Raw genomic sequence first — 11,153 nt, 5'->3', positions numbered from 1 at the left:
CGCCCTAATCTGAAATATCTCTTCATAAAATGTGATGTAAAACCTTAACCTAACCATACTGCTAAACGTATGCCTAACGGAGTCTTAAATGAAGACCAAACTGCATTTTTTTTTTGGGGGGGGGCAATTTTATGGCTGTGGGATCTGACTTTGTGGGTATAGAAGTGTAAACCCTAAGTCACGTGTTGAGTGACGAAGAGCATCAACCTGCATCACAACTTCCTTGTTGTCGAAACGCCCAGCTAGTGGAATTCAGGAATGCATCTCTACAGGTAAAACGCATGCCATTTTTTGCTTTAAATCACGTAGCTACGTTTTGTGTAATTGTTTACACTTCTATATTTGAACGTTGAAGAGTCTGTGAAATGCAGACAGATTGGCTAAATATGGCAAGCTTGCTAGTATTCTGCGAAATGGACGCATTTGTAAATCTCGTTAAGCCCAACCCGTTAGCTGTCGTTTTTATCCGTATAGCTAGTTACCGACCGCTAGCGGAGACGATGGAGTTGACACGATTGACTAGCTACTGTAACTATTTTATATAGTTATAGGCTATAGCTAACTATATAACTTACAGTAGCTATACAGCCATATAGTGGTCCCGTCCAGACGATATTGGATGTAAGCATAGAGCAATAGTTGGAATCTTACGTCAGCCAAAGTATACCCATCTGCTAACGCAAGCTCGGGAATCATCCCTTGCACATTCATTCATTGTCAATGTAACACCCTTTCTGTCGTAACCATCACAACAACTATCATCATCCATAAGGCCTCTATCTAGCTATAAGCCACATACGTAACTATGACACATGCAGAATTAATGACGTGTCTTGTCTGAGCGTGACAGATTGTATTTGTAAACTGAAAGTGCCACTTGACTTCCAAGGAAAGGAGGGGCCCATGTCTCCATGTTTACTTCCAAGAGGGCACCGAACCTTTAGAGCAGTCTCTCTCTGCCTTCACCTTGGCTAACTCTGTCCATAGCGCGCACGTTGGGAGTGGATTGCGTTAAGGCAGGACAGTTTGGTGCTGCTTAAGCAGGGATTACAGAGGCACTGGGTTTATTTAAACAAGCTCCTGGTGCTTCCACCTTATCTTTTCACTGCTCACGTCACACACGCACAGCGGGCGACAGGCTCCACCCCCCGCAGTGTTTACCCAGCCACGCTTCATTTTTAAAACATGATCCAACAAATAAAATGATGAGTGCACTGTTATGGCCAATGATGTGATCTGACTACCATCTGTCACCCTTCTCCTCCTCTCCCCTGTTTCTCCCTTCCAGGCTTGTGATTTACACCAAGGGGAGAAGGCAGGGCCGCCTTCTAGCCTGAAGCTCTCCTCCTTCCCCTCCTGTCTTTCACTCTCTCCATCCCTCCATCGCTCTCTCTCTCCTTCCCTCCTTCCCACTCTAAGCCATGATGCTGTGCTGGGGCAGTACTGTGGAGGGCCAGCTGGGTATCGGCGGAGCGAGGGACCCCGTGTGCGAACCCCGGAGCTGCCAGGCGTTCAATGGGCGCGGCCTGAAGGAGGTGGCGTGCGGCGGGCGCCATTCGCTATTCCTGTTGCGTGATGGGAGAGTGTACACGTGCGGCTCCAACCGCTGTGGGCAGCTGGGCCACGACAAGCCGGGGGACTCGCCAGGTAAGCTGCCAGTACAAGCCAATTAGCAATCTGCAGATGTTAGCTAACAAGCTAACACTGTTTGATGTTTATTTGTGGTACAACCTGTGTTTGTTGATATTGTGGGTGGATAAAAAAAAAATCTGCTATACTGAATGCCCAATCTAGTGGGATATTACATCTTATTGTACTTGGCTGCAACTCTAACGTGTAAGCGCAGGGAAATCTGCCAATGAGCAGATTGGCAGATTTGTTCTCTACTATAATGAAACGTTATACCTGTGTCACAACGTTTGTTTAGATCCCCCCTCTTAATACTACAGTAGCATTTAATCTCTTTTGCAATGCAGACTATATGAATTCATGGTGGATTAGGTTCTATTTACTAAACAGAGGGATAATGCCTGGGAGGAAGGAGGTATGACAATCTTAAAGCTCATGTTATTTATGACATTTATGCTGCATCCCAAATGGCACCCTATTTCCTATCAAGTGCACTACTTCTACAGTGTGAAAGTAGTGCACTATAAAGGAAATAGGGAGCCATTTGGGATGAATCCTTACTGGTAGCTCACTGGCTCCTAGGCTAAGCCAGGAGAGTTGATAGGTTGGAGGAGCACTATTTCTAGGACTCAGGAGTGTGTTGTCACTCACATGGCTGTTTAATGAGATCTCAGGCACCAATGATCTGCTCTGTTTGCATCGTGTGTGTGTGGGTGGGTGGAAGGGTAAGGGTCATATTTATGTTTAGCCATACAACCATACGCTTGACGACTGCTTCTGGAAACTGCCACGAAACGTTGATTATTGTTGGAAGTACTCCCTTTGCCACCAGTCATTCTCAGAGCACTATTTCATTTAATAGGCCTATTTATTGACCAGTTGGGCCGATAACACCAGCCTTACCATACGCAAAGGAAAGGATACAGTTTTTCTTCTCTGTACTGAAAGTGATCAGTCTTAACTTGACTGGTGACATTTTATACTTTTTTCTGAATTATATTAACAGTGGACTGACTAATGGACAAAATACTGAAATATTGTTTTTGGGTGAATTAGCCCTTTAAAGCGTCAATCCTTAGTTGAAACAACAAAGCAGTCACCCCACCTCTATTTTGGTAAAAAGCTGAGGAATGGGCCTGGAGATATTTAAACGCTCTCAAAATCACAGGCAGAGCTATGTATGAAAGGACTGACCATCCAACATATCCAACTTATAGTTTTAAGCATGTTTAGAGGCTATGCAGTGTTTGTTTACATTTACAATGTTTGCAAACATTGGAATAAAACAAGCTAATATTTGGGGTTCTGATGGGGTTTGACTGTTTCACAAAGCTCATGACTTATTTATGTTATATTTTTCAAGAACAGATGGGTAGATATAATTTACAAGTCCAAAAATTGATGTAGCAACTGAAGATTGCCTGTTTTTAAGGTTTCAATGTTAAGCAAAGCCAATCTGTTGTTTTGTAAATAATCCCAAAAAAAATGTAATCCTTATTTTACCAGGTAAATTGACTGAGAACACATTCTCATTTACAGCAACGACTTGGGGAATAGTTACGGGGGGATGAATGAGCCAATTGGAAGCAGGGGATGATTAGGTGGCCATGAAGGTATGAGGGCCAGATTGGGAATTTAGCCAGGACACCAGGGTTAACACCCCTACTCTTACGATAAGTGCCATGGGATCTTTAGTGACTACAGAGAGTCAGGACACCCATTTAACATTCCATCCGAAAGACGGCACCCTACACAGGGCAATGTCCCCAATCACTGCCCTGGGGCTTTGGGATATTTTTTGGGGGGACCAGAGGAAAGAGTGCCTCTTACTGGCCGTCTAATACCACTTCCAGCAGCATCTGGTCTCCCATCCAGGACCAACCCTGCTTAGCTTCAGAGACAAGCCGGCAGTGAGATGCAGGGTGGTATGCTGCTGGCAAATAAGACTTTGAGACTAAATGCCCTATAATGGTATATTTCTGCCACACAGGAAATTTGTATGACACTGCAGTACAATACTGTATGCTGTGAAGTATGTTTCTCCTTTCATCTTATGACTGGTTTCTACTGTGCTGTGCGTGCCCGCATTCCAATGAAGCTGCTGCTCACTGCTATATCGCATGCAAACCACCACCACCACCCAACCACTCTCTAGGCTACACGGTCAGCCACACAGATCTGTGTACTGGAACTGAGGCACGGCAGGAGGAGACTTGTTGGGATGCATTATTTAGTCATCACACACGTGTTCTTGACTTCCAATTCTCAGATGATATTTAATTGTAATTATAGCTGCTAAAGTGCTGAGGTAAAATGTATAATGTTAAGGTAAATCATTTTTAAGACACAAATGAAATAATTTAATTTGAAAGCAAAGCAGTCTGATGAAACCTATAGGCCTAATGCTGAGACATATTGTTTGTTTTTTTAAATAATAAAGAAGTGTTTTTCTCCAAGAGTGATTGAAAATATCAGATAAGAAATGACTGACATTAACCCCTGTTTATTTTGCTTTAATTTCTTCCTAACATGCCTCCATGATAAGTGAAACTTAAATGTGGAGCTAGATAGTTAGAAAGCACTGGGACATTCCAGAAGATGGTTGGTCAGATAGTGTATCCACACTAAATACTCGAAGTGGGTTTGGTCTCTATGGCTTCCAGACAAAGGCCTAGCATACCCTTCTAGAATGGTCATACCAGCAGAACAGACTAGAGGATACATTGAGAAAAGACACTTCCTTTTCCCATCCACAGTATAGTCTAAGATGCACCAGTCCTAAAACTGGTACAGGTGTAAGATCTTAATTTGACCAGTTTCTCACAGCAGGAAAATAATCCTGCAGCAACCAGAAATGTGGATTCTTGTGTGGGTTATAGTTAATGTCCATTTTTGTAGTGGTTGATACATTTTTAGTTAGAGCAAATAAAGTCAGACATTTTAAAGTGAAAATTATAAACTTTAGAAGCCTTTTTAAACCTTGAATAGACTACAAGTTTGCGTGTCTTGCTATGCAGGACGTTTCCTGAAACAACCGGGTGATCAAATTAAGATCGTGCATTTGTAGATGTGGATCGTTCATTACAGATACTAGTCTTTCTAGAGAGCCTGACTAAAATCTGTCATTCCCTCCCCATTCCTCCCTCCCCCTTCGTCCCTCCTCCTTACCCTCTAGAACTGGTGGTGGCCCTGGACACCCAGAAGATAGGGGTGGTATCGTGCGGCCAGGCCCACTCCATGGCGCTGAATGAGCAGGGCCAGGTGTTTGCCTGGGGGGCCGGTGGAGGGGGCCAGCTGGGTCTGGGGACCGCTGAGGAGACCGTCCCAATCCCCAGGTGACCCAGCATGCTAGAACATACATTATTGAAGCTTTGCTGAGGAATAGCCTACTGGAAGAGGTACATGAAAACCAATGGAATTGTGAGAACTGCATGTGATGGCTAAATGCTAGGACCATAGACTTTTTAAAACCAGAGCCGCAACATAGCGATTCTTCCAGGAAGGCTTATGAAACAGACCAGGTTGGGTTTGAGAAGTCAATGAGAGAAGTGAGAAATTCTTGGTGGTTAATTTTTCTCGAAATCTAAAGGCACGACCGAGATTTGAGCCAATGTCTTCAGTAGTTGAACATGTTATTACTCCAACCTCGTGAAAGTGACAAACTGACACGTTTTAATTTTCGTCAAATACTACTTTATATCGAAGGAGTGCCTTTGATTTGACGGCCTGCACAGTTCAGCGCTAGATGACTGTTCAACACGATGACGGGTTTCTGCGCATGGGCTTAGCTAGCCAATGTCACCATGGCGTCACCTACAGTGTGATCGGGGGTTTCTATTGGAGAAGCAGTTTCTGGAGAAGCAGTTTCTTCATACTGTACTGTCTTTGCTGGGAGGGTTACAAAGGCTACAACTCGTACGGTGTTCTAGATGTTGATTATACAGGGATTGTAAAGCTAACTGTACATTGCATGTAGTTGGTTAAAATCTGCCCAATACTGCACAGTTGTTCAGGCATTGGCCTCACAACTCAATGCAGCTCCTGTATTTCTCAGGTTGATCAAGAAGCTGTGCGAGCATCGCATCTCTCAAATAATGTGTGGCAACAAGCACTGCATCGCCCTCTCTAAAGGTGAGAATGAAGCCAACAGCAACACCTCACACACTTCCACTGATACTGTAGCGCTACACACCAAAGTTACTAGCTTAACGGTTAATGCCAGGCTAATGCTAGGCTAAGCCCCTCTTTTCTCTCCCAGACGGTCAGCTGTTCACGTGGGGCCAGAACTCGAGCGGTCAGCTGGGTTTGGGGAAGGGAGAGCCCAGCACCTTGTCTCCCCAGCCCCTCAAGTCTCTGTCAGGTATCCCCCTGGCTCAGATCACCGCTGGGGGAGACCACAGCTTCGCCCTGTCCCTCTCTGGAGCCGTGTTCGGCTGGGGCAAGAACAGCGCCGGACAGCTGGGGCTAAATGACAAACAGGGTAGGCTAACTAACTAATACGTCGATGAGACACACGTAGAGAGAAGTAATGCACCTCAATAGACTGAGGAAGCCTGTTGGACTACAGACCCATAGCTATATGGGTCCAAATGCCCAATCGTTTCTCCGATATGTGATTAAATGAATGATGGCTTGTAAGCAGTTCATAAGCAGACCTTCATATAAAGCAATGTGATGTTCTGAAGGTAACACGGGAATATGTGTGTGTGTGTTACTTCCTCTCTACAGACCGGTCTGTTCCTTGCCACATCAAGTTCCTCAGATCCCAAAAAGTGGTTTATATCAGCTGTGGAGACGAGCATACAGCTGCCCTCACCAAGGTGGGGAAGACAACTGTCCTGCTGCATATCTGTCTATGTGTTTATAGTCACGTAATGAAGCTGTCATATAGTCGTCAGGTGATGGTGGGATTTGAGAAGGCACAGTACTGAAAAAGGACCTGCTGTCTCGTAAAACCTTTAATCCCTGAACGTGTTCATGCCTTTGCAGAATTCTCATGTTTGTTTTGGAGGGTGAGGAATATGCATGTGGAGTTGTGTTGAGCTATGACAGACTGTCCTTTAGCATTCCTCCTCACTTCCTTTATTGTAATTGAAGCCTCGCTCTGTGTTTGATTGACAGGATGGGGGTTTGTTTACGTTTGGGGACGGCTCCCGTGGTCAACTGGGTCATGACTCCACCAACAACGAGCCTCTACCCAGACAGGTGCAGGAGCTGATGGGCAGCGAGGTTTCCCAGATTGCCTGTGGCAGGTACTGCACAACGTAGCCTGGTCGCGTAGCCTAGCAAAGCACAGCCTAGCAAAGCACAGCCTAGCAAAGCACAGCCTAGCAAAGCGAAAGCCTAGCAAAGCGAAAGCCTAGCAAAGCGAAAGCCTAGCAAAGCGAAAGCCTAGCAAAGCGAAAGCCTAGCAAAGCATAGCATAGCAGTACAATCGAGTACAGAACAGGTTAACATCAGATAAGTTATGGTATGACTACTTGCCTTCTCTGTCCAAGATTCCTCATACTCTCTCTCTATCTTCTCCGTCTCGTTTTCAGACACCACACCCTGGCGTTTGTGCCTTCCTCCGGTCTGGTGTATGCTTTCGGTTGTAACACCAATGGTCAGCTGGGCACCGGGACACGAGGTGACATCAAAAGCCCGCTTCCTGTCAAAAGCAGCCTCACAGGAAGGCTCACAGGAAGTCCTCGTCATATGTCAGGTAACTGGATGACTCACGACACCTGTGCCTCTCAAGTCAGTTATTGAGAAGCCAGCCATGAGATATGATCCTAAACTTTAGACACTATGTCTATTCAACCAATGGAGACATCTTATAGCTATGTACAATTGTTCATTCTGAAAGTGATTATAATTGGTTTTTAAAGAGAAGGCATACTAGGACGTTGAAAGGAACAGCACACGAGTGCAAGGACTCGTTCAGATACGTCTACAGCCTGTTCAGTGAGTCATATAATGTACTGTATATAAAACTATGACTGGAGGGAGAAAGGTCACTAGATCACTATAATACGCTTATTAACCACGCGTATTGAAAAGTCTATGAAGGGGATAAATTCAATGTTCAAAGAATGAAATAGTACCAAAATATCCCCATGTGGTAAAATGTTTGACATTATTTCAGCAACACGGATGTTTCTAGACTGACCTGTGTTAGGTTGTGAGTGAGTTAGAGGTCTATGAAACAGGATTCTCAGTGTTTAACACACTGATTGATGGTCTTTGAGGAGGATTGCTTAGTTTGTATTGCTTTCCTGCCATCTAGTGGACTAAATCAACATGTATGGAGCTTCTCGGTGTAGGGCAGCGTTTCCCAAACTGGGGAACCCAGGGGGTGCACATTTAGTTTTTTGCCCTAGCGCTACACAGCTGGTTCAAATAATCAACTCGTCATCAAGCTTTGATTATTTGAATCAGCTGTGTACTACAGCAAAAACCAAAACATGCACCTTTTGGAGTTTGGAAAATGCTTGTGTAGGGTGAAGATGCCCCTAGACACTGATCTTGGGTTAGCATTTTTCCCCCACTAATAGTTAAGATTAGAATTGGGGGGAAGGGAAGCTGATCCTAGATCTGTCCCAAGGGGAAACTCACTCAGGAGCTATTTCCTATAAGCATAAACTGTTCCTATAAGCATAAACCACAATGCTGTTGAGCTAGCCAATTTAAACCAACAGTCAGTAACTCTTTCCTCTCCTTTCCTCTTTCTAGGGCCAGATCATTATGCCATTACAAAAATCAACTGTGGAGGGGACCATAACTTCCTATTGTACTCAGATGAAAAGGTAAAGGACTTCACAGAATAATTTCTCCGCTTTTGGTCATTAACTGATGTAATAGTACAGGGACCGTATTCATAAAGCATCTCAGAATTGGAGTGATCTGGGATCAGTTTAGCCTTTTAGATCATAATGAATAAGATCACATGCACAGGGGGGGCCCTGATCCTAGATCAGCTCTCTTACTCTGAGACGCTTTATGAGTACAGGCCCAGACATTGAATTGAAAGACATTAGATTTTCTCTTTCAGGGATGGGAAGAATATGCTTTAGACCAGGGTTCTCCACCCTGTTCCTGGAGAGCTACCCTCCTTTAGGTTGTTTATCCAACCCCAGTTGTAACTAACCTGGTTCAGCTTGTCAACCATTTCATTAATAGAATCATGTGTGCTAGATTAGGGTTTTAGTAAAAAACCTACAGGACGGGAGCTCTCCAGGAACAGGGTTAGAGAGCTCTGCTATAGACCAAGTAGGGAGGAAGGATGCTAATGTGTTTTCATTAAGTGAGTCAGTTCTAGTTTCCTGCCATTAGGTGGAGCTGTTGCTCCAGTTATTGACCAGCTGGAATGTCTGGACAGTCTCTGCTCTGGACAGAGAGATCTAAGACCAAGGCTGTGTCCCAATTATTTGTCCTAACTCCCAGAATGTGCACCTGTTCACTTGTTTCGAAAGAAAAGACTGGTATAATAAATATGGTGGAAACTCCCTCTAGCCGATGCATCCACCAATCCAAGGCTTTTAGATTTGTGGGAAGTAGTGAATGAGATATCACTGTGATGCACCCCAAGTAGGCTACATCGGTCTACAACGGATATCCTCCTGTTGATTGCCAGGCATGTGACTTGATAACACCAACACACAGATAGATACTCTCCCTACAATGTAATTGGACCTCTCAGAGTATTTATTTTATCTGCAAGCGGGAAAGGGAATGAACCCAAAACACACGTCTCTGGATAGCCTTGTAATGTCTACAGTGGAAGCGCTATCGAGAATAACAATGCTAAATGTAGCCGACTAGCTGATGTGCTACGTTACCTTGACTACCCCCTGACCCCCTTCTCTCCTCTACAGAGTTCCACCGCTCCTGAAGACTTCCGCGTCACTAACATCAGCAGAAGCATCTCTTTGATAAATGATGCCAGTCTGAATACGTGGAGGATGAAACTCCTAGACAGCACAGATTCCACTATCACCAAGTAAGTCAGTGATATGAGTTATTTGGGGAATCGATTCGATTTATCTTGAAAATGTGTTTTTTGTGAACAATTGTTTATCGTTTCCTATGCAGAGAATGACATTTCTTTTAGCAGGACGATGATCCTGTGGTGCCCCTTTTTGGCTTCAGCAGCTGGAAGCTCTATACCACTCTGAAGACTGGTATACGTTTGATCTTGTTTCAATTGATTGATATCATTTCCTGCATTTATGTCTTGGTCTCCCTCTGCTTTTAGTGACGTCATTCTCCTGCTGTCTTCCGCCGCCTGTTGGAACGCCAGCTTCCTGGATGAGAGGTGAGCGTTGATCGACAGCCTATCCAGTTATTTCACCTGTTTGGAAGGAGACCAGGAAAGGAAGCCATGAGTATTGCGTCACACCCGGTATCTCTCTCTTATGTCTTGTGGGAAAAGGCAGAGCGCTCACAGAGGACAAAATCATGTCCTTAATGTCCTTGTCCGACCAACACTCATTCCCATCATGTGCCTACAATTCAGAACTGCTGACCATAGGGGAAGAGACTCCAGGGAAATAATCCTATCTAGACACACTGTACAGACACACTGACATTCCATTAGAGATCCGTGCGGAGATAAAGCGCAGATGGCGTGTATGAGGGAGGGGTGGCCATTTTGTGCTGATTCTCCGCCAGATGCCCATCACTTCATGGGAACGACCCCTAGTTCCGACCCCATCAGCGTAATGGTGTCCTCTAGACTAGAGAAGACCAATAAGCACCTTACTGTATGTCCTGCCCTCTCTGCTAAAGCAGCCTGTCCTAAAACCTACTGGATTTAACAGTTATATAAAACACTGGCAGGTTAAGCCATTAACTCAACTGAGAGGCTGAGAGACTGACAATGTGTTGCTGTTAGTATGTTATGTTCTCAATCTCACATCTGTCATTGTTTGTGGAGGTCACTCATTTGTGATGGCATCATGTGGGTCGCCCAAGAACGGCTGCACGGTGTTCCTAAAACTAATTGGCTCAATTTGGACCCTTAGAGTATGAAACACACACACACACACAGCATGCCACAAAGCTGCCTGATTCCGGTGGGTACAGAACCACTGTTCCCTGGCTAGCATAACGCCTCTCTACTTGTTAGTGCTTATCGTTCTGGTCGGAGTCTCTGTTTACCAAACAGTCACACAAACCCAAATCTGGTTTATTATGGCTTAATTATGTTTTTATTTTTTATACCTGGAGGTTGTCTGTAAATAGTCGCTGTCCTTCATGCCTTTGAGTTTTCTGGGCTTTGTGGTGTTTCTCTCTCTCTCACACACACACACACCACCCCTGGCAGAGTTCACAAGATAAAGCAGTGAATGTGGTTTGGAATGGGCTTAAATACCTGGAGGCTCTGACTAGACTTAATGTATGGTCCCTGTTCATTCCTGGGGGTGTGTTTGTTTTTCTGTTTAGGTCTTAGAGCTACTATACCCTGCAGTGGGCTCACACAACTGCTACATGCCCAGTTAGAATATAAACTAGGGACTATCTAACCCAGAGGAACGTGTTGT

General features: G+C 44.7%; 1 protein-coding gene across 2 annotated transcripts in view; it reads left to right on the top strand.

Annotated features, from left to right (window-relative positions):
• The first annotated feature begins 18 nt into the window (after positions 1-18).
• LOC106610261 (probable E3 ubiquitin-protein ligase HERC3) overlaps positions 19-11,153 on the top strand; it is a 35,733-nt gene continuing 24,598 nt past the window's right edge. Inside the window, exons 1-11 of one of the 2 annotated variants that reach the window (XM_045722816.1) lie at positions 19-272; positions 1,289-1,647; positions 4,805-4,964; positions 5,684-5,760; positions 5,888-6,109; positions 6,358-6,449; positions 6,751-6,881; positions 7,170-7,333; positions 8,344-8,417; positions 9,486-9,610; positions 9,866-9,925. In XM_045722816.1, coding sequence (XP_045578772.1) covers positions 1,422-1,647; positions 4,805-4,964; positions 5,684-5,760; positions 5,888-6,109; positions 6,358-6,449; positions 6,751-6,881; positions 7,170-7,333; positions 8,344-8,417; positions 9,486-9,610; positions 9,866-9,925 — 1,331 coding nt within the window. In that variant the 5' untranslated portion in view covers positions 19-272; positions 1,289-1,421. The remainder of the gene's footprint in view (positions 273-1,288; positions 1,648-4,804; positions 4,965-5,683; positions 5,761-5,887; positions 6,110-6,357; positions 6,450-6,750; positions 6,882-7,169; positions 7,334-8,343; positions 8,418-9,485; positions 9,611-9,865; positions 9,926-11,153) is intronic. The other variant, XM_014209505.2, reaches the window with a different exon arrangement.

The sequence above is a fragment of the Salmo salar genome, chromosome ssa08 (assembly GCF_905237065.1).
Source record: "Salmo salar chromosome ssa08, Ssal_v3.1, whole genome shotgun sequence".
NCBI lineage: Eukaryota > Metazoa > Chordata > Actinopteri > Salmoniformes > Salmonidae > Salmo > Salmo salar.
Note: the sequence above shows the minus strand (reverse complement) of the source record. Positions and strands in the feature narration are given on the sequence as shown.